The sequence below is a fragment of the Talaromyces stipitatus genome, genomic scaffold (genome assembly GCF_000003125.1).
Source record: "Talaromyces stipitatus ATCC 10500 scf_1105507295515 genomic scaffold, whole genome shotgun sequence".
NCBI lineage: Eukaryota > Fungi > Ascomycota > Eurotiomycetes > Eurotiales > Trichocomaceae > Talaromyces > Talaromyces stipitatus.
The window spans coordinates 1,357,788-1,383,279 of NW_002990118.1; the positions used below are offsets into that span (position 1 = coordinate 1,357,788).

The following is a 25,492-nucleotide window of genomic DNA, read 5'->3' on the forward strand; positions in this document are numbered from 1 at the left end:
AAAGCATCTTCTTATGTAGATGATATAGAATTACAGGCAAATCCGACTCATGTCTAGTTATGTCACTAGGTTAAATAAAAGGTAATAGTACAGATTTACAACTCATCATCATCCGTTTCCCCTCCTGTAGCGTCATCGTCTCCCCCATGCTGTTCAGCCGCCTTCTCCGCTTCCTTACTGCTAGTATCAGCAGCACCTTTACCTCTCCGCGCAAACGGCAAGTCTCTCCTCGGGGGAGGAGGTGGATCAGCTGCCCTAGTCAAATTTGGACGTGTCGATTTGTTCTCTTCTCTTTTCTCCTCATCTGGGGGAGACGCCATTCTCTCCTCTTCAGCTTCTGATTCGGTCTCTTCTTCTAATGGTTGAGGTGTTTCTGGTCGTAATTCTTCATCTTCATCTTCTTCATCCTCTTCTTCAGCGACATCCTGTTGATCTTCTGCTTGGTTTTTTGTAGCTCCCCTACGAGATGGTTTGGGTTTGTCAATGTCCATCTTTTCGAATCCATCGTCTGAGTCCGATTCTTGTTGTCGGATTGGAGCTTTGCGTTTGTTGCGTCGAGTTTTGGGCGCTGGCTTTTCTTGGTCCATTGACTCTAATTCGCGTACTGTTGAGGCATAATCAGTTCATTATCTTTTCGTGTAATCAATGACAGATGATGCGACGCACCTTTATCGGAATCAACGATCGCACTCGCCAAAAGTCTCTGCTGATTCCTAATCTTGAGTTTCTTCTCATTAAGAACCTGCGCAAAACTGCCTAGTAGCATATTCTCATGCTCCTTCCTGGATTTCACCAAATCATCGAGGCTGGTTTGAAGGTCCTTGATTGATTTTTGTGCGACTTGGAGATGAGTTGTCAAGGTGGAGATTTGGTGCTCGTATACATCTGTGCGTGAGAGAATAAGGCCCATCCATTCGAATAGTTCGATGGTTTGGTCGTCATTTTGGGTAAGGGTTAGTGATGCGACGCGTTGCTATTGTTCCTTTTTAGGCCTTCTGTCTTTAATTCAGGAACGGTGTTGGACTTACAGTGATACTATCAATCTTCTTACGAATAGTAATTACCAACTCATTAACCTCCTCCTTGGTCGACTTTATTGAAGCTGTAGCCTCAATTTCCGACTCTTGCTTAGGCTCATAAGATACATTCCGAACCCTCAGTACGGATTTTAGAATCTGCTCAAGCTCTTGTTCGGTGCCTTGAAAGTTCTTTGAGCGGATGTCCTTGAGACGCGATTGTCGTACTATCATTATGTTAGCGTGATCTTCCGGAGAATATCATCCATATTCGATTCGCGAGGACCATACATACATGATCCTACATACGGGTTCTCTCCTTCAGTTGCGATGAACCTCAGATCCAAAGCTGCTTTGCCCGTAGGAGCTATGTATATAAGTACGAATTCATTGGTGTTGTCAGACCTGGGGATACGAATCACCCAATCCTTGTTTTCTGCTGGCATGCTTTCACCACTGGAAATCCCAAGTTCAAAGATGAGAGTGTGTTTGTTCTACTGGTGTACTCCGTCCTTGATAGCTAATTAAGTGAAAGAAGAGCTTCCCAAGCTTGTCTGCCTGGAGACGCTGACCGCCGGGAGTCGACCAATGAGCGAGCTGCTTAATTAATCGTCCATACAATGTTAGCATTTGGTTATTCTTTACAGTGGGAAAATTCCGGAGTGGTTCGGTATAAATGTCTAATAATATAGATCATGCATAGCTATATTTATTTGTATTTGTATGTCATACTCCGCAGGATATTGCATGAATAGGAGGGACCTCAATAGGCGCGGCGCGTTTGTACGTAATTACGCGTATTAGTAATACATTATTTCCAGCCCCGCGTGACACATACGGATATAGCCTGACTGGCCAATGTCCGGCATCCTTGTCGCATACCCACGGCCTAAGCGCACGGAAATACTGGGCATGCTCGTGCGAGTCATGTTACCGTCCTTTACCCCTGATAAATTACCAATACAGCCAACTTACACGATACGATAGTTCCCCAAGTTCATCCTAGTCTTCTTCCCAGTTGGAAATTCCCACTTCGACCTCATCCAACCTCCCAGCCACTTGCTGTACCTACGAAGAATCAAAAATTACATTGCTGCGATACCAGACAACTCGCTTATCACGTCACGATCTGGCCACCTTCAGTCTCTCTTCCACTTTCTGGTATTCTGCTATTCTCCAAGATTGCGGCCCGAGGTGCGTGTGTGGCATTGGCATTCCTCAACACGGCTGTCAACTGAATAACGGCCAAACCCTCTCGATCGAGCCGATGATAAATATTCGTGCATCCAGTTCTTCGGCCCAGAAGTTGTGTGGTAATTATGATATTTTACTGTCAGACGCGGTCCTTTATCTCGAGCAATTTGAGTTTACAGTGAATATCGACGACATCACACGACACCACGTACACCCCCAGCTTTCATAAATTCGACGGCCGATCATCCTCCTAGACCTCGACCGCACATGCTATATTAGCATTATCACCATCAGCCTGTCACCATGCAGGCCGATACATTTCACATATTGCAAGGTGAATCCCCGCCCATTGAATCTTGGGACGACGATGGAGACCTCCAGTGTTTCGACGATGCACAATTCCATGCTATTTCTACAACGACATCTGTGACCGGTTCTATGCTACGGTCTGGTCATCGTGACTCTATTTCCTCACGCCTCTCAATTCGCTCCGATGTCGAATCGAATGCCGGCGATGAAGACTGGCAGTTACTACTCCGAGACAACGATGAAACAGCAATTGAAGAGGCAATCGCTTCTGCCCGCAGTGCCGGCATACCTATCCCCGACAATGTACCCAAGTCGGCTCTTTTATCGGGCTCAATCAAGAAACTGCAGTCTAAACAAAATAAGAAAAGCTCTATTGATGATTGGTCGGAGGATCTAGAATTCCCGGCTGCTGATGCGGAGCTGGCTCTTAAACCGAACGAACAAGAGTCGTTCCCAGAATCCATACAACAAATCCACACCCCACTAAACGCGAGTCCGGCCAAATCCAGAGATTCGGTTGATAATGCCCCATTCAGAGGTGTAGAAGCCACTACTCCTCCATCAATCACCGCAAAAGAGACAATTCAGGGACTCGGTTTCCAAGATGTCAAGCAAGAATCACAAGATGTGCCAACAATTAATACAAGCACTGCGTCTCAATTGCATCTACCACATACTCCTTCCATTGGCAGTCACTCTCCTGCTGTTGGAGTAGCCAGAGATAAAGATGACGAATTCGAAAAGGATTTCGAGTTCCCCACTAAAGAGATGACTCTCAAGCTCTGTCTGCCATCCAGTATACCGAACAACATACCTAGCATCAATGACGATATTTGGGACATTGGTTGGGCAGATGGAGACGGCAATGGACGCTTCGGTGGCGTAAAGAGAGATATGCGTTCGACTCAGAGTTCGTCTGTTTCAGCTTTTAGTCCCAGTGCTTCTAGCTGTCTCACGGCCGAAACTGAAGATGACGGCTTAGATGGATTGATTTTACCGGATGGACCCTTTAGTTTTGAAGAAAATTTGAAGAAGAGGAAGGTGATTCGGCCAGACACCGAAGAGCCCAGTCCCAAGTCTAAACCAACATTCAGCAACAACAACAACAAGGGCAGAACCGAAACTGATGGATTCTTCGACGATCTGGACATCGATGATGGAAGTGTCTTCGCGTCAATGCAATCGAATGTGCATCGAAATGTCAAACGCAAACTAGATCCGCACCCAATGACACCGGGTCGCTCTGAGAAGACAATCACATTCACAAGCAAAACACCGTCGGTTTCGACCCGCATACCACGACTTTCTGGCCATAGTAGGAGCCATACCAGTCTTGAACCTGTCTCTGAAAGTGGCAACGCTGTGACTCACTTCCGAAAGCCACAGTCCCGCCTCACAGCACATTCGAATCGATCATCTGTCGGAAGTATACATACATCTCCACCAGTGACTCCATCCGGAGGTCGAAGATCGCTCGGCGGCCGAATTTCGAGAGAAGGCATGACCAGTGATTTATCTTCCAGCCATGCACAGCTTCTCAAGTCGAAACGCTCGGCGCCTAGTGCTCGTGGACGTGAAGAGTCAACATCCGGTGCCCCTTTCCAGCGACCATCGTCACGGCAGGAAAGCACATCTATGATTCCCACTTCTTCTAGACCCAAAACACCTGTTGATAGATCGACCACTGATTCAAGTCTTGGCAACAATCGATCTCAAGCACCTTTTCTGCCTGCTGGTGCATCACAAAGTCAGTCCCATCACGTCAGTGTCAAGTACTCGCGGCAATTCCGTCGATCCGATTCGGAGACTTCTACAGATTCGACTATCGGGCCAAAGTCAGCTTCCCGTCTTTCGTATCCTCTACGATCCGATAATTCTAATCGTCTTCATGCGCATTCCGCCAGTGAGGGCTCCAATATAATTGTTAAACGTCCAGTAACTAGACCTGCTCGTCGACGAAACTATGGAGATGGAACTGAACTAGAATCATTCGATGACCTACCGACATCCACTCTCGCAGAGAGCCGTTTCGTCAAAACTCCTGTAGGGCGTGGCGTTCCCAGATCTGTGAGAAATGGACTTGCACAATCTCCTACCGCGACACGCACCGAAACTCCAGTCCCGTCAATGATGTCCAACGCACCTTCTCGGCCCAGTTCTACTTCCTTCACGCCTCGATTTGCAAGAGATACTAACGCATCAAGGATCGCTCGCGAACAGAGAATTGCCTCACTATCTCTACCTTCGCGAAATCGAGATAGCGCGCCTCTCGCTCCTCTGAGCACCAATTGGAAGGGACATCAAACTCCCCGGCAATCCGATCCCATGCTTACTGTAAGAAGCAAGAAGGGCAAGGCATCCCGGCCTGGAGGATCTAGACCACAACTGATTCGACCAATGGGATCAGGGGTCAGTGAAGCGAAGAGTAGGTTATAATCGCCTTATCTATATGAAACATTCTAATCTCGCCTCACAGATGTCAAGGGTATGCAGTATAATCCCAGCACGTATCGATGGGAGGGCAACGAAAATGAAGTTGCAGAATTTGACGCCATCAACATTCCCAAATCTCCCAAGGTGGCGCCAGCACTGATTACCAGCGTTGGGACAATCAAGGGTGGCCAGGTTGTTGGCGGCATGGTATTTGATCCTCAGCGGATGTGTTGGCTGAAAATTGCATCCACGCAACCCGGCGCCGATAAGGTAGCTGTCATACATGACGAACTTGAAGACGTCTTTGCAGGTTTAGAGGACCTTCAGGATAAGCCGGAACTCAAGCATCGAAGAAACATTTCAGAGGCGTCTGTCCCGACAGAAGCCTTTGACGACCAGAGCGGCGATTCCTCGGAAGAATGGCCAATTACTGAAGAGTTTGACGTAGGTCCCGAGTTTGTTAAACGTCAAAGAGCCGAAGAAGACAGGTGGAAACGTAAATTGACTAAATGGGTAACTCCTGAACGGCAAAGGATTGGAGATGGCTGGCGATGGGCCATTAGAGATTTGGTTCCTGGTGGAAACTGATTTCAATACTGGGCTGAACCAATTTTTTTTATTTTAACTTCATCTATTAGCGATGTGTTACATACATTTCGGACAAACTTGTTACACTATGACGACCTTTACGACAACACAAAAAAGACGCATTTTTAGAAAACGGCAAAACAAGGACGCGCTGTATATGCGCTTTGCTGCCTATTGCATTGCATCAACTTATCATGAACCCTTGACGAGACCACGACCAGCACACGAAATGGCCGGAATATTTGCGATTTTTTATTGTTTACTGTTATTGTACTTCATTGGTATTGTACATGCAGCTTTCTACGCTGTTTAATTGCTTGCTTCATTACCGGTTCTCTTTTTCTTGGGGTTTTCCTGGTTTTTGCTTGGTATAGCTTGCATTTTTGTATTTATACTTTTAGTTTTATGATAATTAATTTGTTTCCTTGATCTCGGGCCTTCGACACTGCTTTTCAATCTCCTGCTCAGGCATAGAATAGTGTGTGCATGTAACTCATGCATGGATCGCTGGATACGTTTATGGAAACTTGCTATTTTCAGTAGGTATTTAGACATGACGTCTCTATTCCTTCCTCATCTACGCGTTCATAAGATATTATGCATATGGCACCGATTTTCTCCTTATGTGTATTGATCCGTCTTGCGTGGTAAGTAGATGCAGTGCATGGCTGCCATATTTGATATTGATGTTCGAGACCGGATCAATAAGAGTCCCATGAAGTCTAGACTCAGCACTCGGAGCCCAGATAATACCGGGCTTGAACTTAGCGAGGATTAGGGGGGAAATGGAAAGATAAACAGAAAAAGATAGCTGCAAGAAGCACTCCAGCTTGAACAATCACCAAGCAGAAGGATGCGTGTCTATTGAATAGGAAGCAGGAAAAGAAAAAGAAAGTTAATATCTTCATGCACATGCAAGCTTCCGCCAGTTCATTCAATTTTCAGCATTTTTCGTGTCACTAAGTTGATATCTGAGGATTTCAATCAAAAATAAGTACCACCGGACTGTCCGTAGAACCGGGATGTAGAAATCGAGGATTGTCGTACACCAATAAAAGTCATGAAATCCGACCATTCCGGACATGCATTTAGGCAGTGTAATAGTCGATAATGCTTAATCAAATGACGTTGGAAGTGGATATATAATCCCCCTTGGATATCCCACTCTTGCTTCTGGGGAATTTTCCTTCAGCAATGTTGCTCTTCTCCGAATCGTGTTTAACTTGAAAATACGGAGAAATATGGGTTATTCCCATTTTATCTGTCATGTTATGCCTTTGGTGGTTTATCCATGGATGAATGGTTGCATAACTATATGGCAGCCCAGAGTCGGGTGCTCTTGGGCATAATTGACATCATGCGTAACAGTTACAAAGAGTAAAAGGTCTCGAGGTTGGGTTTCAGACGTCAAATAAGCTTGATCATTTGGATATTCGGATGAAACCGTTTTAGGGCTTGAAGAGTACCGAGCCCTAAAGCAATCTTCAATATGCATACCATCCACCCGTTAGTTAGACCTAATCGCAACTTCCCCTTCAACTAAAATAGGTAGTATGATCTGGGCGGCCTAGAAGATTCGTTGAGTCTGACTTTGCATTATTTCATCGAGGACTGCCTATGGATCCCAAAAAAAGAAACAATATCCAAAACTCTGCCCTCGCACATAAAACTGGAACCCAACGGATTCGAGTGTCCATAGCTCTGATTATTCAAACAGACAAACGGTAAAATTGTGACCTATTGAAACGAAAATGGTAGTACGATTGTTGCTCAATGGTATGACAAACCGGTAGGGCCACTCGGATGACTAGGAACAGATGGAATCCAATAATCAGTCAACAATTTACGACGGATATGCAAGAATTTTCTTCCCGCCGTCTGTAGCGCATCGAGGCTGCAAGGCTGCATGACACGGCGTTGGTCTGGGATGTTTGAGAGCTGGAGGCTTTCTGTTACAGGTATGTTAGACAGCCCGATGGCTCTTATTATTCTACCTTAGGTTTTCCTAATATGGTCGAACTTTTGTCGATTAGTATTTCACAACTTTCGGGGAAAATATTATACATTATGTTATGCAGGCAGGCTCAATTGTCCGAGATGGGGTATTTGCTGGTTTCTTGAATAGGAAAGCTATCAAAGACTAGATGTACATCATGGAACCGTGTCGAGACCTCGTAGTATCTATGTATCTGCCTACTGATACTCGATTCGGTGTTTCAACTGGATTACTGGAAGAGGAAAGAGAGCTCACACAGAAATGTATTACACAGCATACACTGCCATACGCAAACTTGTTGCATTCCAGGAGCCTTTCCACCTCTGCGAACACGAGTTCAGCCTAGATTGAACTGGCGAGGCAGACTTTGCCAGCTTGCTAGGCAGTGTGGTAGCTACGTAAGTCAGTGAGTCGCTGTTGACTTTTAGGGTTGTCGTTGTTGGCATCTCATCGTCACACAACAGAATAATTCTTCAGCCTGTTTGCTTGTTCCCTCGAACCCAAAAATAATGCCAACGGTCCAAGATCCAGAGACCATCACACGAAGCGAATTCAAGAAAATAAACCATGCGCAGTCATTGGAATGAGCGGAAAATGCGCGTAAAAAAGCAATTACTGCAGGCTGGGTATATGGTGTTGTCCTTGATCATTTTGTCTCCGAAACCCCGGCTAACTGATTGACAGCTTATGCTTGATTTATATCGCCCTGCAAGTGGTGCATGTAAAATAGAAAAAGAAAAAAGAAAAGAAAAACGTATTCATGACATGGCCGCCACAGCCGACTGCGTACGACAAAATGTGAGCAGAAAACAGAAGACGAAAGACAGAAAAAGCAACGGAGAGAATTGAAGCCTGAAGAAGAAGGCTTACCCCACCCAGGTCGAATATTGGGCGGCAAGTTGCAAGCCTCAGAAGCTGTCACTGATTTATTCTGTCATGTCAGTGATCTGGCACTGATTATTATTCCCGCAATCTACGATGATGACTAGTTATAGATCGACTCGTGGCTGTTCCGACAGGGCGCTGGGTTTACCACCCGGAACAACAAGAAAATAACAAATCGAATAGCATCAGAATCGTATCAACGTGGCAAAGGGGGTGTGGGAAAGCAGAGACCGGGGGGAGTTTGTGATCGTTCTATGTTCCTATTTGTTGGAACGTCCCAAACATGCATGCAGTGACAATACACCAGCCTCTTCTACTAATGACAGTCGTCGTGGACGAATGGAGATGCTTGTCTCAGACATTCCTCAACGCTCATTGGGCTTTCCGCCTTCAGGATGGCTGTGTATTGTTGCCAGCACATCCAATGGCGATGAACCCTACATATGTTCTTATCCTCAAAAAAACCCTGGTTGTCTCTCCAGAGTCTCCACGTTTATCTTCAAGGTAATATCCGGAGTGGCTATAGGTATTGCTCCCAATGTCCGAGGTAAGTACAAGCTGTATCCATGTCATGCGAATCATCTTCTTCTGCATATAGGTGCTTGACAAGACCGCATTTGGTCAAATGGACTCGATGTGTACCTGACAGAAATCCGATATTACAGCTTGCAGAAACAATCAAGACAGCTGGTGACTTGGATGTCTCCCAACATCATGATTCCGTAACTCCAAGGCGCGTTTTGTACTCCTCTACGAATGAGGACCTGCTTCTTGTCTCGGTTCTCGTGGTCCCTATGATGTCTTCTATCTAACAAACAACTCATTCCAATTCCTCACCGACATTGTTGCCCCAAGTGATCATTTGTTCTTCTCATTCTCTTCGCTTCTCCGAATTCATCCTATGAGGCCGATCTGCATCTAGCCTCACTTACTTGGTCTACCTGAGAAAAAAGGTGCATCATCTTGGCTGCTACTCTATCTGTACATATACTGCGGTATTCCTAATTCTCCATTCTCCAAAAGTTATATATGACATTCAATACCCCTTCTGAACATGTCAAATCTCCACCTGCCCTTTATATAACTAGATTTTGATGTTTGCCGTTTGCTTGTATTTGTCAATCTACCCATCACTTCTCTGATAGGGATAGTCGTTCATTATACATACATATCCTCCTGATATTTATACTCCTTGACCCTAGTCGGCCCTTTCACATTACTTCAGCGGCGAGCAAGGCTAGACTATTTATTAATCTATCAGCCCCGTCATGAATGGTTACAAGACACGACCTTCACACGAACAGCATTATAACCATACAAGCGAATCCACCTCAATGGCGACTGTTTACGAGACCACACCAACTGCTGAGCTTCCATATCATTCACCCGGGCCGTACAATGTGCTACAGCCTTACAACTCATATTCCTCCCATTTACCGCCGTATTTTGAGCCTCAAGCTTCCATGGGACTTCAATCTCCTGACATGCACACGGTCCCGTCTTTACGCCATGACCACCAACATCTGAGTCAACATCACCATCCTTACAGGCAAACTAACACATACTCCGGATATCCTGTAGACGTGCAGTCGTCGCGCTTTGGTTCGGTACGGGGCGTACCGGAGAGTGAAATCGAGTGCCAGGACTCGATAAATGAACATACAATGTTGTCAGAGCGTATCAATCCACCACTGGAGGGATTTCCGCAGGTTGAGGACTTTGATAAGCTCATGGAGAAGTGGGTGATCGCCACCAAATATCTGTCATACCACTGGCTAATGATTCAGTTATGTCAATGAACTCTCGGTAAAGAAGCAGGATAAGGCCCTGATCAATGCTAAAAGAGCCCATCAAATCCGCATTGTCCTCACGGACCCGAAGGATACGACTGTGGGATCAGCCCAGTTTAGGTGTGCATTCCCTAACACTTACTTCCCAGGGATCTGGTGTGCTGAGTCATGATTTTACTAGGTTTTGGGTGAAGAAGATGTTCAAGCTTGAGCCAGCTGATAGTCGTATTCCCATGGTAAGTTGGATTTCGAAAACAACCAATTGACTCCAGTATTGACACTCTCAGAACAGGAAGTGGATATGTCATGAAGGGAAACCAGTCGCCATTCGAGAAAAGCTGTTCAAGATATTGACCCGAGCACATCAACAGTGCCAACACGGAGGTCGCGATAAGACGTCAGGCCAAGTGCGTCAAATATATTCTTGGTAAGACGAGTCCAATCCATTCCCTCGTTCATCTGCGAGCTAAGCACGCCTGTGGAATCATCCCTAATCACATACTGCTCCTAGGGTACCCAAAGAACTCATATCCCGCTTTGTCAAATTGTGCCCAACTTGTCAAGTGCGTCGTGGAGGATCACACCTTTCACCTCCAGATTCGAGGCGAAACTCACCCCCCTTGGAACTCAGTAGAGTCCAACCACCACAGTCACCGTTAGCATACATGCGACAACCCGTACCACCGATGGCATCGTATGACGAATACCGGCGGAACTCCTCGTCTTCCTCCTCTTACGGGTATTCAGACAGCAGGAACCGGGAATGGGGAACATATTCGTCCCCGGCCTCGCGTCATAGTGAGATGACATGGTCATCCCCCTCTTCTCATCATCAGCATCAGCATCATAACAGTCGTCAGCATGCTCACTCAGAGGTCGCCGAGGGAGGTAGCCCTAATGGAAGGAATAGCATGAAACTTATGAACATGCATCTTGATACCACATCATCTCCACCTTCGAGGTCAGTGTCCGGAGAAATCCAGCCTTCTCAGGCGCAGTATCTTTCGGGATACGTAACCACACACTCGAATAGTCGCTATCGACCTAGCTATTGACGGCTTGCTTGTGTAAAATCCCTGTACACATGTGTGTTTTTTCTATATCAGAAGAATGTGCTACTGAAGACTGTTTTCTTTTGGGGGTTCATTGTTGTGTTCTACTGGAATTGGAAGGGGTTAGGGTTATGATCTAAGATATTTATTGTTACCGTATGATAACATTCTTGTGCCCTGGAAAAAAGTATTGTATTTGATCAAGGAACGAGGCGGATTGTTAAAGATCAAAGAATTGAGTTGGAGCTTGCTGCTGCTATGTGATCAGTAAAATCTGACTTTCTATGTCAATTTCTAACAGAAGAAACACAGAGAGTAGCATGCTACCACCTATTGATAATGATGACTTTGACTCGTGACTAAAGTACATTTACTAAATAAGACTCATATGCGTACATGAAAACAAGAAACAGATTCATGCCCTGATTAAAAGGACCAATTTGCATATCCCACTTATTTGCTAACAGCGATAGCACAGTCAGTGGTATATAATAATGTTTTTGCTGGTTATTCCCGAAAGAAAAGAGAAGAAAACCCAATCATGCTTAACTGATTTCGTTCTCTCGTCACCAGCTGCTCATTTAGAGAACAATGTAGACTCAGAATGTAGCAGTCGAGAAACCACCCGATTCATGATGGGTATAAAGGCATATTGACATAAAAGAGGTGACCCACTGACGTCGGATTCATCAAGTCATGATTTAAACCGGAAGAGAAAATTTCCTTCCTTTCATCACCCTAGTAGCGAATAAGCACTCAACAACCGCATAAAGCCCAGAGGGGCAGGACGATCAGTATCAGGGAGTGACTTACTTCGTATAATAGATATAGAAGAAGTCGGAATAGAGGATAGTCTGAATAATCCCAGCAAGAACTGGGACCGCACGGAAGAAGCCCTCGAAGAAATACCGATAGATCCAGTTAGGGATGTATAGCGCTCGATAGAGACCCAATGCAAAGAGATAGTGGGTGGTAATAGTATCTGACTCGCCAGTTCGTTGAAGCATGAATAATTGAGGTAAGATCGCGACGGATTCCAGCCAGATCGAAAATGTCCAGAGAATCTATTACAGCTCAAAGTCAGTGCCCTTGTTCACCCCTGAAAGCAACGCGCGAACTGACCTCGGAAATAGTATATTCCCGAGGGAAGAGGACGGCCAGAAGGGCACTGAAACCAAGAAGGTATTCCACCTTGAATGTGTCGGTGTTTGGGTCCTGGGTCGGCTTGTAATCATTGAGCATGAGATAGATAGTATAAGTCGAAGTACTGATGAAGAGAATCTTGAAGACGGTGTTGTATAGAGAGTCCGTGAATGTCCAGAAGATATCTGTAATCACTCGATTTAACTTCCTTCAAGTATCAATGTGCCCACGAGTCCTATTTCAGGAGACCTACCTAAGTAACGTGTAACGAAAACAATTAAATATAGTACTTGTGATTTGAATGACAGTCCCGAGCAGCTCTATGACATATGGATCAGTCAATCGGTTCGAAAGGAGTATTCATTGGCAGTGCGGTGGTCGTTGACTGACGCTGGTGGATTTCATCTTTTGCAAAAGAATGAGTATAGATATGAGATGCGAAAAGTCCGCTATAAGAAATCAAAAAAAAGGATTAGCGCCAGATCCATCTACACTATTTCCAAGATCACACTTACCTAGAAGTCTGAAGATATTCATGTTGGAAACTGAATCGCAATGCGATCAAGAGTGGACACGTTTCTATTTCGAGATCAGGCGAAATGAAGGAGAGGTGACTTTTCGTCACAGGAAGCTTCGAAGTTCTAAGTCGTAGGGTGAGATGACACAATTGAATTGTAGTATCTGTTGAGCCCTTTCGTGGACGAGGTACAGTGGTAGACGAAGCACAATTGTTGAAGGGAGAGGTTTGTTGGTGATGCACGTACATCCAATAAAGAACGCGGGCGCAGATCTACCAGCAGGTGGAGCGCCAGGGCGGCGTGGGAGCTCCCCGAACAGTACTCTGTTAGTAGATAAACTACGTAGATGAAAAAAAGAATATTCAAGACAAGCTATCTACCTCAGCTTATGGAGATTTCTGTCAATATAACCTTCGAGGGGACTGCAGGAAGAAATATCAAATTGGGTATCAAACTAATAGGCGCGCTTAATAATTACACATCTATTTATCGTACATAGCTCGACGTATCGCAAGTGATACAATCTAGAATGCAACGCTGCCTTCAAGCCTATCTTCCTCCGTCATTCGTTGAAGGTGAATTTCCGCAAGTTCACTCCGCAGGGCATTGAGAGCACTTTCACGCTGTAATCGGTCCCAATCCTTCAGTCCTTGTCTTTTCAGAAGCTGCTTCTCCACTACATGTTCCACCAACTTCTCTTCGTCCGCCTTCAAGTTCATAAGCCTCTTTTCGATCTGAAAATCATAGACTAATGGTAAGAGCCTTCCGCCGTTCATTATTGTGGGTAATGACGCTAGATGATTGACTTTTGTGCCTCGCGGGTTGTTGGCTGAAACAATGTTGCTATGCCGATAACTCGGTGTACGATGTACGTCGTGAACCGGAGGGCTATAGGCGAATCTGTTTCGAGGCCCGGTGGGTGGTCCGTGTGGTGTATGAGACGCGTGAGGTGTAGGAGGGGCACGTCTTGGGGTCGGAGAGGCTGGCCATGTCGAGTCACGACTAGGATAACCAGTGGCTCCTCGGGGCCTCGTTGGAGCAGAGAGCAAGGATACATTGGACGAACGACTTTGAGAAGACTGTAAGATTGTCGCACTGGGCGCGGTGGGGAGATTTCTGTCTTGTGAGTTCCGCAGTGTGTTAGATCTGGAATCTCTCAAACGGTCGTCAGATACAGTGCCCTCACGGAGCGATCTCGGTGACCTGCTACGGTCAGGACGGCGGCTGTCTGTGGTTGTTCGGTCTCTGGCCTCACTTGGGGCTTGTTGTGCTGCAGTAGTCGACGTCGACACACCCTTTTCGAACTCTGAAGATGACGGAGACACGGTTGAGGATAGCGAAGAAGCTTTTGTAATGTCATCATTTGCGACCCGCCGAGAAGATGCGTCCTGTGCGGGAGACCGACTTCCCTGACCTGAAGCCGTGACCCGGAGCCGGTCATTGGAAGCAGGGGGAGAAGATCTTCGAGAAGTAGATGCCGAGTTCAACGCCGACGCATAACCCGATGACGGTCGTTTGGCAGGGGACAGTGTCCGATTGCCTTGAATGGAGTCAACACGCGGAGAACGTCCACCGCGATACGGGCTCCTTGAACGAGCCGGTGGACGACCATACGATTCCCGTTCCTTGAATGCTGATCTTGGGGGAGGTGAGATATCTGCACGCCTTCCAGGTGGCGAAAGTGGCCGGTCCCTCCTCGGCGATCTTGCACTATACGGAGATCTGAAATTATCGCCGACGCCTCTTATGGACAAATCATACGATGAACGCTGATTGTATGGTGAGCGAGATCTCCAAGATCGAATGGGTGATGGGGGACGATCGCGCCGTGGTGACCTGGGTCTCAAGGGTGATCGTGCTCGCTGAGGTTGACGGTAAGGTGGACTTCGCGAACGGTGAAAACCAGGAGGTGATCGGCTCCGATATCGTTCCGAAGGATGACAACGGGGTGCCCAAGTATCAGCGCCTAACCGTGGAGGAGACCTATTTCTGGGACCATGAGGGGGGGGAGGCGAACGCGGTCGTCGTACGCGGCTCGGAGAGCGTGAGCGAGAATATCTGCTAGAGGGACGATAACTTTCGCCGCCTCGTCGCTCTTCAAACCTCATACTGGAATATGATTCAATCCCTGTGAAAAGCTCTGATATGACGCGGTCGAAATAACTTTGCAAACACTACCAGTAATGATTCCTGTTCTGTCGATCCTGAGACGGTTGTTGGGCGTGAGATCTACCAAGTTCAACGGAGAATTGCAGAGGCGGAAGTCTCGAAGCTGAAGATCATCAGGCCGCAACTAGCCATTTTGGGACTAGTCCGACATTAGTCGGACGCTGACGTCACATGATTCATAAATCCTCATTGGCTTAGTGTTCTCTACATTTCAAGATCTTCCTCTTCGGTACTGCAACAACTGACCACAGATGGATACATTTTAATGCTGAATTGAATCCGGCATTTTTTTCAAATTGGAATATCATAAAAATACAGGTTTGTGCGTCCTCCAAGCCATTGTCATCAATGCCAAGGAATGACAGGAAGTCCAATTCGGAAAGAAGCAGCAACATTTGATACATATGACATGATAGAATCAACGCCTTCCACGGCGCTCCTCTTCCTTGCGAATCCTCTTGCTCTCGCTGGCAATCATGTCACTAAGGTCTTCCTGAAAGTTCCACTGCGAGAATTCTTGCTTCTTCTCTGCGTCGTATAGCCCTTTCAAGTGCTCCTTGCTGATCCCATCATTGGTCTGTAACAGTTCAGGGTCCATTGACACTTCGACATCATCCGCTTTCTTTCGTTTACGATGAGAGTCCTCGCTTCCAAGTAACGGTATAGGTGGTTCTGGAGCTTTGAGATCGTAGACTCTATCACCACCAAAGAATCCCGAGACTCTCGATGCCTGCTCAGGTATAACACGGTACGCAGCCTTCGGTTGTGTAATATCTTCTGTCTCTGTTCCTCGGTGATGTTTACGCACATCAAATTCTCCGCCGATACTCTCAGCTGCGCCAAACTCAGACGGGACGGTAGATACCAATCCGCTCGGAGTTTCTAACCCACTTTGCGCGTGAGCGGCATCCATGGCTTCTTCTTCTTCTTCTTCTGCCTCCTCTTCTTCCTCATCGCTCTCTTCTTCAGACTCTTCCTCCATAGTTTGCAACTCACCCCAAAGATCTTTCTCAACAGGTTCTCCTTGCTGAGCAGTCTGTTGAGTTTGAAGTACACCGAAGATATCACCACCGTACAAAGGTCTGTTATGCTCGTCAACTGGGGGTTTCCCATAACCCCCAGGATGGAATCCCCACATGGCTCCTGGCGGAGGCGGGGCATTCAGTCCTGGGATCTTCAATGCGGGATATGAGGGTGGTGGACCATATCTCTGCTGATTGATCAACCAAGGTGGAGGAGCCCCCGGTGGGATATTAAGCGCTTCCTTCAGCTCGTCACTAAGCTCACCTGGCCGCAAATGGCGAAGATTTGTCTCATACTCCTTGCCCTCATAATATACCTCACCGTATCGCGTTAACTCCGGTTTGGTCTGAAATCTGAAAAATGCTTCATAGAGTTTCTGATAGTCAATGTCAAGACGGCCCATCTTTGGTTGCACACGCTCTCGTTGCTTTTGCTTCAACGTAGCTTGCTCTTGTTTCTCCAACGCCGCGTCACGCATTTCAGCGATTCCAGTTTCCTGGATGAATTTTGGGAGTGCAAACGCAGGTTTCTCAATGCCTCGTTTGGAAGAGAGATATTCACGCTTGAGCGACCAATGAGACGGCACAGGAACTACATTTCGATGCGCTTTGATGTGAACTAGCAATCGTGGGTCTGGAGCTGATGTGTCCGTCCATTCCACCAAGTCGGGTTTTTGTACCAGCGCTTTCAGTTCGGCGATAGATAACTTCGTCATCTCTTTGCGCTTCTTCTTGGACATCTTGGGTTCTTCTTCTTCGTCTGGAATTTCATCATCCTCGTCGAAGAAAACTTGCGGTTTCTCGGCTTCCGGTTGTGTCCTCTCCTCCTCGCCTGCTTCAAACCTGTTCGCAATATCCTTGTACATCGACCAGAGACTACCATCAAGCTGAATATCTACATCCTGTTGCTGATCTCGTTCTTTCGATTCGAACCGCGGTGAAGCATCTACAGGTTTGTCGGTGTCGCCGTTTGGCACAACATTTTCAAATGGCGCTTGGGTTGACTAGAAAAGGAAAAAGAAACATCAAGACGTCAATTGTGAAGGACTTGCTGCAATATAGAGGACAAGAACACGTACAGCTTCTTTCTTTGCTTTTCTCCGAGCTCTTTTCAGCTGGTTCTTGGTGGGTTTGCTTGCCGCGGCCGGCATAGCTGGCAATTTCTCAGTAAATCCCTTGGTGGCGATTTGGTGTGCGTCAAATGATACTATGGTAGGCCGGTGCAGACGTGTCTTTGATAAGAGCCCTTTGTATCGTTCAGAATGTTATTGAATGAAGTCTGGATTTTGCCGTCTGTAGAGTTCCCGGAGTTAAGTTTGAGATCTCAGTCTTTCTTGACCGCCCAGTTTTGCCAAGTCTGAGCGTCCTGTTATTGGCCACTCACTCTACAAGAACATCAATACCTTCATAACTTATAACTACGAGGCATCAATGCTGACGGTGATACGGCTTTCTGAGCCCTCAATGCGACAGAATTAGCACTTGATGCAGCGTTGGACCCCCGCCACCGGTGGAGGCATGTTGAGAGAAACTATTCTTGAAACTATGTATTGCCTTCAGCCACCTTCGCCATCATGGATGTTTCGAGACGTCACTGTGGCATGCGCAATGAAGCGTCAGCTTTTTGTATCCTTCTTTTCGATCAATACCACAATCACTTATGATAACGCAGACAGTGTGAGACATATAGAATGGAATTGAACCATTCCCAAAAGATCATTCTGCCTGTCTCAATAGTCTTCTTCGTTCTCGGCAGCCTCTTCGTTGGCCTGTATCTGAGCTCATGCCTTTTTGTGGTGAAGAAGCTGAGATTTGCGGACTATTTAATGCTACTAGCATGGGTAACATTTCCACTCGGAACAATTCGGTGCACTACTAACTACTCTTACGACAGCTATTTGATTTGGGGTTGGCAGTTTGTATCTTCCTCGCGATTGAAAAGGGCTTGGGATTTCATGCAAGTGATATCAAGCCACAGGATGAACGCCCTCTCAACAAGGCGGTATATGCATTTGTGGTTTTCTACGTGAGTTGTCAATGGCTCCAGGCTTACATCGCGCATATTGGTTTACTTTTCTTACAGGACTCAGCGAGCACTTTCGCGAAAAGTTCGATTTTGATATTCTTTCTCTCTCTATCGCACGACCGGAGAGCTGTCCATTTAGTGAATTATATGGTGCTTTTGGTGGTCGTTGTTGTGGGCATAGCCTTGATACTACATCAAATATTTCGCTGCCATCCATTCTCCGCCGCATTTAGGTTTGAAACTGAAAAGCAGGGCAGACACTGTGAAAGCATCTTTGTTGAATTCCTCGCCTCGTCTCCATACAATATCATTACAGACCTGGCAATCTTACTCGTTCCTATACCTCTCTTGACTCGGATGACCTTACCTTTCCGGCAAAAGGTGATACTAGTAATCACATTTGGTGCTGCCATTTTGGTGATTGTCGTCGATTTGATTCGCATAGCTTTCCTCGAGCATAGCGCTCTGATCAGGGTCCGAGAACACCACGCCGTTAATGTAGGGAAAATCCGTGATGTCGACTACACATGTATGTTATATTTAGCAATAACTTCTGGTAGCTTTCTAACGGGCCATTTCTCATACAGGGATATTTCCATATTCATTCATGTGGTCCACTCTAGAGGTTAACATGACATTGATTTGCGCCTGTGTCCCAACCCTGAAACCCCTCGCTGCTAAGCTTAGTCCATCTTTGCTTCGGAACCCTCGGGAAAAACGCCAAATTGACGAAGGGACGTTGGAAAAATCACAACGAGACTTTGAGACAAGCGAGACTGTTGCCGGCGAGATGATGGATGTCGTCACATCTCGCTCGGTGGCAGGAGCAAGAGTTGAGCAGGGCTCAAAGAGAGGTTTCATTGATCCATCTCAGGACGAAGACGAGCCACCAATCATCAACTTGCTCAACAAGATACCGGCATCAATGCCAAGGCTTAACAATAAGCAGTCTCTCGCCCCTAATATGCTAGCCACTACGCTTTTCTTCCTCTGGGGGTTTTCATTGGGCCTTATAAGCGTTCTCAATCTCAGTTTTGGCACTGTCGTCGAACTAAGCCCAGTGCAAGTCAGGGGTATTCATGCAGCATATTTTGGAGGTTATATGGCAGGCGCGATCCTGTTTGGTCGACTATTCCTGAGGAGATTGGGGTTTGCAGGTACTATTATTGCCGGCCTATATATATTTGCTTGTGGTGCTCTCCTTTTCTGGCCATCAGCGGTTTTAGGATCTTTGCCAACCTTTATTATATCTAATATTACAATCGCTGTTGGATTGGCTCAACTAGAAACAGATGCAAATCTTTTTATATCCATCTGTGGACCGCTTGAGTTTGCAGAGATACGACTGTCTGTTGCGCAATCCTTTCAGGGCCTCGGTAATACCTGTGCCATGCAACTTGCTGAGAGGGCTTTATTTAAGAATCCCAAGGATGCAGCAGCAGTTGTAAATGCACAATGGACATATTTAGTCGTTGCCTTTGTTGCTGTGCTTCTCTCGATCCTCTTTTACTATCTGCCATTACCAGAAGCCCCGAATGACGATCTAAGGCAGTTGGCGGCCCAACGGCCAGAAAACGGTGCCAAAATTTGGGGGTTACGGACCAGCAATGTTACTTTTATATTGGGAGCTTGGTCGATGTTCTTCTACGTGGCAGGGCAAGAGGCACACGCTGTCAACTTTAAGAACTATGTGAGTTCTTCTCACCCAAGGTAGGCCAGGTAACTTCTTCTCTGAGACAGTCTGATAACATTACTCAATCCTGTGCTGACGAGATGCTTTTCGCCCCGCCCCCAAGGTCAAGTCTCAGCCCGCAAAATCTGGAAGCTGTCGGATATACAGCATGGACCGTTGGGCGTCTACTAGCGGCATTAATTATGTGGCGACTATTGAAGCCTCGGCAGATGCTGCTTATCTTGTATGTTGGCATAATAGTCCTTGGAGTTTTTTGCCTGCACACAACCGGCCTCACTGCTGCTGTCATGGCCACACTGGAGTACCTTTTCTCAGGTGGCATATTCCCAATTATATTCGCGATTTCAGTTCGCGGGACAGCACAACATGCAAAGACAGCTGCTTCTCTGTTAGCTGCAGGGATTGGTGGTGGTGCATGGGGCCCCTTTCCACAATACCAAGCCGCTCTGAGTCACGGCCAACCGTGGTCCTATAGCGTTATGATTTCGCTTTGGAGTGCGGGTACCTTATTTGCAATTTATTTAAACTTTGTTCCTCAGGCAAGGAAGCAAGTTGATCCTGTAAAGGACGATTATATTAAAGAGAAGGAGTAGTGCCATTGCTACGCTTGTTGTTACGGCCCAGTCGCGGCCTCGAGGCTGGAGCCTCGACCCAGTGGCTAGCAAAGCCCCAAAAAGCGAGACGAGGTCCAGATGCATCTTTTGGTGAGAATGAGGTGCTTAACTACGACATCCTGGCTATCCAGGAACCCTACATCAACAAACGTACAGACCCCCTTACAACGTACTCACTAGCCCTCAAGGGCCAGTTCCATATCTTACTACAGCCGACGCCACGAAAAGACTACAATATTTGACCACGCGTCTGTTTCTATGTGAACAGAAAGCTAGATTCAGCTACGTGGGAGATCCGATATCACGACAGAGATCTGAGCACGGTAACCCTCCATACAGCTACCCACGGCACAATATAGATTCATAACGTTTACAACCCAAGGCTAGCTAGTGGTAAAAATTCCATACTAGGCACCCTTCGCAGGCAGATAACATTGGGCGCTTAACATACTGTACTTGAAGACTTCAATTTACACTATCCACTTTAGGCAGGCACGCACTACAGGCAGGTTGACAACCAAGCTATAGAGCTAATTAATCTCATGGATAAATATGGACTGGAGCAGTGTCACGGACCTGGATCCACCTCAGTTCTAACAGCGGTGCGTCGTGATACGTTAGGATAATTGAACCTCGCACAGGTTCCGATCAATGATCAATGGAGCGAGACGAGTGGTAAGTAACGAAGTATGGACGATAACTGGGACGGTAACAAAACTAAGATAGAAGAGATCCCCCGTACAGCCTGGTGCCTGTACGAGTTAGAATGCTTGCTGAATTTCACTGTTGTATTCAAGTGACTTATGTCAAAGTGCTATGAAGAACTAAGTACATGATGGTAAACGAGCGTCCTTATATATCTAGGCCTCGCCCTCACCCGCGGGTGACCCTCGGAGGGTGACCCTCGCACCCTCGTTTTGAGGGTCGAGGGCCTAGGCCTCTCACCCGCGGGTCGGGTGCGCTCTAGGTCTGACCCTCGAGGGTGACCCTAGAGGGTCCCCGAGGGTCCACAAACAAGACAAACATGAGAAGCTCGTAAGTTGCATAATTTATGCAACTCGTAGCTGTATTTTTCCGTATTTCTCTTACAGGATTATTGTGGGAGAAGGGACAATAGAGTACTCATATAGATGCGGAAATGTCTGTTTAAAAGTCCTTTATTGTTAAAGTTACTATTCTATATTATAAATAAAGCTACGCACGACCAACTTCATACCCGTCAAGTAGTAGTAGTAGTAGTAGTAGTAGTATTGATATACCCGCTGTAGCTGGCCGCTGACTAAGAGCCGCTATCCAGGTGTGTGCCTAAGCCTGCAGGCACCAATAGATCCGCGGCCCAGCCACGGGTGGTGCGCCATAGAGGCGCGCCACAGAGAACGGAAGCTAAGGAAACAAGAATAACGAATGCAAACATGTCAAACAAACAAATAAATCAAACATCTTGGTCGGCTAGTGCGCGTACGCCCGCCTACAAGAATTCCCAAATTCTTTTCAAGTCCTCCGAACTGCACCAGTTCGCTTCAAACCCACATATCCTGTATCCCTCATAAAAATCTGCGTATCTCACCCTTCGCAAATCCGAATTGTACGTCCTCTACATCGCATCCCGTTGGCTGGCTCTGAATCACTTGATCGAAGGCTCGTATTCGTGTCAATCCTGGTCCTTACTGATAACGACGTCGACCTGGAACGCACGTCATCTACGAGCGTGTTCGTACATGTTCCCACGTCAGTGTCCTTGTCATTTGCAGGCTCCAATTGAGCCGCTGTTTCTGCGCTTTCATAGATGCCAACTGCTTCCGGATCTACCTCACGGAATTGATCAAGCACTCGCGTGTCAATGATGAACTGCGCAATTGCAATTACGGCCTTTTTTTCCTTGAGTAATGCTTGCAGATCTGTTGTGCATTGGAATCCCTTGATTCGTGACCACATGAGACTATGTTCATTCTCATACAGTGGGCATTCCATGAGGATATGTCGTACTGATTGACCAGATAGGCCGCAGACACAGTATGGTTGTTCTCGCCTGTTAATTCGCCACAGATAGTGCGCTAGCCCGATTCGTTCGGTACGCAGCTGTATCAGTATTGACGATATTGCTTTGCGGAGAAAGGTCCAATATTGGAGTGTGCGCTTAAAAGGCTGAGTGACAAGTTTTTTGGTAGGTTTCCCTGCCTTTTGCTTGTCCTACTGTCTCTCCCAGGCATCCTTAATTGATTGGCGTATTCTGCGTTTTGCAGCTGCTGCAAGTATGGTCCATCCTTCACTTGATAGATCTCCAGGTACGATTTGCCTTCGTGCACCCATTAGAGCCGCACGTTTTGCAGCCCTATCTGCAGCTTCATTTCTAGGAACACCCTCATGGCCTAGAATCCACCTCAGTATTACATCGATGTCCTCATCCGTACACTTCCTCAGTGAATCGACACAGCCCTGAATGTATGTTTGACCAGAGACCATACGCAGGTTCATGAGAGTTTTAAGCGCGGCTTAGCTATCTGAGAAAATAATTAGTTTCTTGGTTCATATGTCCTGATCTGTAATTTGAAGCGCAGTTTCGAGCGCGAATTTGATCCCACAGACCTTAGCTGCGTATACTGTTGAGGCGCCTTCCGTACCAATACACTCCGTTCGTTGTTTTCTGAATGTTGGAATGACCATGGACGCGCCAATGTAGCCTTGATATCCACTGCCGTCCATGTATATTGCGATATGCTCATTCTTGCATGTGATGTCATTATGTACTGATACTACCTTCTCTCGCTCATCAATCATAACCTTTGGAGGCTCATGCCACGGTGCTTAAATGTATGCAGATTAGCTCTCCTATTTCCCTGCCAAGGTTCTGGGGGGGAGCCAATAAGCATCCGCCCTTCTTCCAGGCATGAGCTTCCATGGGAGTGTATCCACCAAGCTTGAGTTCGTCGCTGGTGCGTTGATTGACTAGGCCGTCAGGAATTGCAAAGGCAGGACCTGTGCGGATCCGGATGGCTACAGCCTTTGTAAGTTGATCCAGTTGCAACTGGATTGGCATTAAGTGAAGCTCTATATTAAGGGCCTCCGCAGCCATTGTATGAAAAGCACCACTGATCAGGCACGCTGCGCGCTTTTGGATAGTTGTAAATTTGGGGGGGTGACCAACGGGGTGCAATTTGATCGCAAAAAGACTGAAGCCGCATTCTTTTATAGACGACACAGACGTCAAGTGGCCCAAAACATATCCCAAGCCCGGATCAGGGTTGGAGGCGAGTTGGCGACTGTCAAACTGTCGGAAACTTCGGTCAAACTACCGTCGAGTATATCTCGGATAGCTTATAACACGCTGAAGTTATAAGGCTTCTAAGTACGAAAGGCTTCTTGAAAGCAAAGTCTTAACAAAAGGATGAATATCCGGTTCGATAGAAGAACGTATTATTATTATTATTAATCAAGTTTATTGTCCGTACCCAGCCCTATTGGCTATGACAGACCTCTGGAAGCCTTGGTGAGACCCTAAAGGCCTCACCCCTATCAGAATCATACATACAAAAATTCAAAATAAATCACTATCTCGTCCCCATGTGGCCGATATGCCAGGGACCTTTGGGCACTCTCCCTAGGCTAATCCTCCCGGAGATCCCTTATAGCTCCAAACCCGTGGGCACACCTAATCAGTACAAACTCTGACTAGCGTGCCCTCACCCCTATTCATCCTCCAATGTGACACCTAGGCCACCTTCCTCCAACGTATCCCACCCCCACGCATCACTAGACTCAGCCTCTCTGGCTGTCCGCTCCTTATCATTGAATAGGTTGGCTTCAGCCACGAATTGCAGCAAGCCCTGCGTCGCTCTAGGCTCAGCAAATAGCCTAGCCTCGGGGTCTTCCTCAGCCGCTGTAGGCAGTGGCACGCCTGCTTTTTTGAGGGCTTGATAGAGAGTTCTTCGTCCTGTTCGACGTCCACGGCACTCAAAGAGTACATGCCTTACTGTCTCATGAGGCTCCTTGCAGGCCTGACACTCAGGCGATTCCCGTCGGCCTATCCGGTATAGATAGGTACCAATTGGGGCATGTCCTGTCTTTAACTGGTAGTATCGACTAGCCAATCTTTTCGGAGCTTTTCCTGCCACTGGGTCAAGGTTCCAACCTCGAGGCATCTTGTAGACACGTCCATCTCTATGCCTGCCTTGTACAGCATTGATTTGAGCCCATTCAGATACTGCAGCTCTCCTTGCTTCCGTGCAAGCCCTTCTAACGTGCGCTAAAGATAGGTGCTCAAAACCAGGCGCGGTTTGTTTACTAGCTGCACGTTTAGCAGCTTGATCAGCCTGCTCGTTCCCTTCAATCCCTGAGTGGCCTGGGACCCATTGTATTGTGACTGGTTGGCCTCTCAAGGCTAGTTTCTCAGCTGCCTTGTGAGCCCTGAGAACAAGGGCTTGCCCAGGGCCTGGCCTTGTCGATCTGAGGCGATCAATAGCATTCTGTGCGTCAAGGAACACCCAGATAGGACCAAGAGGTTGCCTCTCCAGTGCCCATTCAAGGGCTGTGGCTACTCCCACTAGTTCTGCGTCAAACACCTCGTGTCCGTGGCCCATTGGCACCTCTACGTGTTCCCAGGGGCCTCCAGGTACAGCCTGTAAAGTGACACCGGCTCCTGCACGTCCCCCCCTAGGAGTATTGGGGGGATACACATTAAGCTACTATACATTTATATATGCACCCATAGTAACCGGCTGCCGCTGGGGGCGGATAGCTGAAGTGGTAACGGCTATCCTTGGAGCCTCCATTCGGTACCCATCTTCGCTGATTGACAAGGCCGTAGGTTCGACTCCTACACCCCTCACCAAAACAATTACCACAAATTATCGTGGCAGCTGCAAGTGGGTGCACGCTGCCAAGGCTCGCGTGCTAGCGCTTTATATCTAGCCACCGTAGGGCTTTTGCCCTAAGAACCGCACCAATTCTCGGGAACCCTTTTAAAAACCATCCGACCCGCCCACGGGACAGGACACCCGAGGCTAGCCTAACTAGTGGTTAGTCCCTTATGGGGCAAGACTGTGAC

At 47.1% G+C, this 25,492-nt stretch overlaps 10 protein-coding genes across 10 annotated transcripts in view, besides 5 other annotated features; 3 read left to right on the plus strand and 7 right to left on the minus strand.

The window, feature by feature from the left end:
• Positions 1 to 25: 25 nt before the first annotated feature.
• On the minus strand, positions 26 to 1,520 carry TSTA_045310 (uncharacterized protein). The gene is made up of 4 exons (XM_002484977.1): positions 1,312 to 1,520; positions 1,029 to 1,243; positions 667 to 973; positions 26 to 604 (listed from the first exon to the last, which is right to left on the minus strand). The coding sequence occupies exons 1-4, from the start codon at positions 1,460 to 1,462 to the stop codon at positions 96 to 98; spliced, it is 1,182 nt and encodes a 393-aa protein (XP_002485022.1). The 5' UTR covers positions 1,463 to 1,520; the 3' UTR covers positions 26 to 95.
• Positions 384 to 416: a microsatellite.
• A 993-nt stretch (positions 1,521 to 2,513) lies between the features above and the next one.
• Positions 2,514 to 5,985, plus strand: TSTA_045320 (cytokinesis regulator (Byr4), putative; the record flags this gene model as incomplete). The annotated part of the gene is made up of 2 exons (XM_002484978.1): positions 2,514 to 4,944; positions 4,996 to 5,985. 2 exons carry the CDS (start codon positions 2,514 to 2,516, stop codon positions 5,538 to 5,540), a joined length of 2,976 nt encoding a protein of 991 aa, XP_002485023.1. The 3' UTR covers positions 5,541 to 5,985.
• A 3,577-nt stretch (positions 5,986 to 9,562) lies between these two features.
• Positions 9,563 to 11,531, plus strand: TSTA_045330 (uncharacterized protein). The gene is made up of 5 exons (XM_002484979.1): positions 9,563 to 10,159; positions 10,209 to 10,331; positions 10,393 to 10,447; positions 10,499 to 10,638; positions 10,723 to 11,531. The coding sequence occupies exons 1-5, from the start codon at positions 9,690 to 9,692 to the stop codon at positions 11,264 to 11,266; spliced, it is 1,332 nt and encodes a 443-aa protein (XP_002485024.1). The 5' UTR covers positions 9,563 to 9,689; the 3' UTR covers positions 11,267 to 11,531.
• An 82-nt stretch (positions 11,532 to 11,613) lies between these two features.
• Positions 11,614 to 13,166, minus strand: TSTA_045340 (er lumen protein retaining receptor, putative). Its single transcript, XM_002484980.1, has 6 exons — positions 12,922 to 13,166; positions 12,797 to 12,855; positions 12,660 to 12,726; positions 12,386 to 12,591; positions 12,077 to 12,327; positions 11,614 to 12,001 (listed from the first exon to the last, which is right to left on the minus strand). The coding sequence occupies exons 1-6, from the start codon at positions 12,941 to 12,943 to the stop codon at positions 11,965 to 11,967; spliced, it is 642 nt and encodes a 213-aa protein (XP_002485025.1). The 5' UTR covers positions 12,944 to 13,166; the 3' UTR covers positions 11,614 to 11,964.
• A 254-nt stretch (positions 13,167 to 13,420) lies between these two features.
• Positions 13,421 to 15,354, minus strand: TSTA_045350 (uncharacterized protein; the record flags this gene model as incomplete). Its single annotated transcript, XM_002484981.1, has 2 exons — positions 13,421 to 15,033; positions 15,302 to 15,354. 2 exons carry the CDS (start codon positions 15,352 to 15,354, stop codon positions 13,449 to 13,451), a joined length of 1,638 nt encoding a protein of 545 aa, XP_002485026.1. The 3' UTR covers positions 13,421 to 13,448.
• A 157-nt stretch (positions 15,355 to 15,511) lies between these two features.
• Positions 15,512 to 17,389, minus strand: TSTA_045360 (splicing factor 3b, subunit 2, 145kD; the record flags this gene model as incomplete). Its single annotated transcript, XM_002484982.1, has 2 exons — positions 17,195 to 17,389; positions 15,512 to 17,119 (listed from the first exon to the last, which is right to left on the minus strand). The coding sequence occupies exons 1-2, from the start codon at positions 17,264 to 17,266 to the stop codon at positions 15,512 to 15,514; spliced, it is 1,680 nt and encodes a 559-aa protein (XP_002485027.1). The 5' UTR covers positions 17,267 to 17,389.
• Positions 16,009 to 16,060: a sequence feature (CT-rich).
• Positions 17,390 to 17,537: 148 nt separating the features above from the next.
• On the plus strand, positions 17,538 to 21,005 carry TSTA_045370 (uncharacterized protein). The gene is made up of 4 exons (XM_002484983.1): positions 17,538 to 17,956; positions 18,010 to 18,670; positions 18,729 to 19,851; positions 19,938 to 21,005. The coding sequence occupies exons 1-4, from the start codon at positions 17,807 to 17,809 to the stop codon at positions 20,425 to 20,427; spliced, it is 2,424 nt and encodes an 807-aa protein (XP_002485028.1). The 5' UTR covers positions 17,538 to 17,806; the 3' UTR covers positions 20,428 to 21,005.
• A 665-nt stretch (positions 21,006 to 21,670) lies between these two features.
• Positions 21,671 to 21,698: a microsatellite.
• Positions 21,699 to 21,727: 29 nt separating this feature from the next.
• Positions 21,728 to 22,560, minus strand: TSTA_045380 (uncharacterized protein; the record flags this gene model as incomplete). Its single annotated transcript, XM_002484984.1, has 2 exons — positions 22,167 to 22,560; positions 21,728 to 21,831 (listed from the first exon to the last, which is right to left on the minus strand). The coding sequence occupies exons 1-2, from the start codon at positions 22,417 to 22,419 to the stop codon at positions 21,728 to 21,730; spliced, it is 357 nt and encodes a 118-aa protein (XP_002485029.1). The 5' UTR covers positions 22,420 to 22,560.
• Positions 22,408 to 23,172: a mobile genetic element.
• TSTA_045390 (uncharacterized protein) lies at positions 22,639 to 23,151 on the minus strand (the record flags this gene model as incomplete). The annotated part of the gene is made up of 2 exons (XM_002484985.1): positions 22,639 to 22,817; positions 23,031 to 23,151. 2 exons carry the CDS (start codon positions 23,149 to 23,151, stop codon positions 22,639 to 22,641), a joined length of 300 nt encoding a protein of 99 aa, XP_002485030.1.
• A 962-nt stretch (positions 23,173 to 24,134) lies between the features above and the next one.
• Positions 24,135 to 25,492, minus strand: part of TSTA_045400 (uncharacterized protein) — a gene marked incomplete at both ends in the record, with an annotated part of 1,679 nt that continues 321 nt past the window's right edge. Inside the window, 2 exons of the mRNA XM_002484986.1 lie at positions 24,135 to 25,084; positions 25,459 to 25,492. The exon at positions 25,459 to 25,492 is cut by the window's right edge and continues 5 nt beyond it. Coding sequence (XP_002485031.1) covers positions 24,135 to 25,084; positions 25,459 to 25,492 — 984 coding nt within the window. The remainder of the gene's footprint in view (positions 25,085 to 25,458) is intronic.
• Positions 24,396 to 25,121: a mobile genetic element.

Coding starts and splice junctions, on each gene's coding strand:
- TSTA_045310 (XM_002484977.1), bottom strand. CDS start 1,462: ATGCCAGCAGAAAACAAGGATTGGGTGATTCGTATCCCCAGGTCTGAC. Junction 1,244..1,311: donor GAACCCGTATGTAGGATCAT/GTATGTATGGTC, acceptor ACATAATGATAG/TACGACAATCGCGTCTCAAG. Junction 605..666: donor GATCGTTGATTCCGATAAAG/GTGCGTCGCATC, acceptor ATGCCTCAACAG/TACGCGAATTAGAGTCAATG.
- TSTA_045330 (XM_002484979.1), top strand. CDS start 9,690: ATGAATGGTTACAAGACACGACCTTCACACGAACAGCATTATAACCAT. Junction 10,160..10,208: donor TTTGATAAGCTCATGGAGAA/GTGGGTGATCGC, acceptor CTAATGATTCAG/TTATGTCAATGAACTCTCGG. Junction 10,448..10,498: donor CTGATAGTCGTATTCCCATG/GTAAGTTGGATT, acceptor TGACACTCTCAG/AACAGGAAGTGGATATGTCA.
- TSTA_045370 (XM_002484983.1), top strand. CDS start 17,807: ATGGAATTGAACCATTCCCAAAAGATCATTCTGCCTGTCTCAATAGTC. Junction 17,957..18,009: donor ATTTAATGCTACTAGCATGG/GTAACATTTCCA, acceptor CTCTTACGACAG/CTATTTGATTTGGGGTTGGC. Junction 19,852..19,937: donor GTGAGTTCTTCTCACCCAAG/GTAGGCCAGGTA, acceptor CCCGCCCCCAAG/GTCAAGTCTCAGCCCGCAAA.
- TSTA_045340 (XM_002484980.1), bottom strand. CDS start 12,943: ATGAATATCTTCAGACTTCTAG. Junction 12,856..12,921: donor GAATATCTTCAGACTTCTAG/GTAAGTGTGATC, acceptor GATTTCTTATAG/CGGACTTTTCGCATCTCATA. Junction 12,592..12,659: donor TTTCGTTACACGTTACTTAG/GTAGGTCTCCTG, acceptor GAGTGATTACAG/ATATCTTCTGGACATTCACG.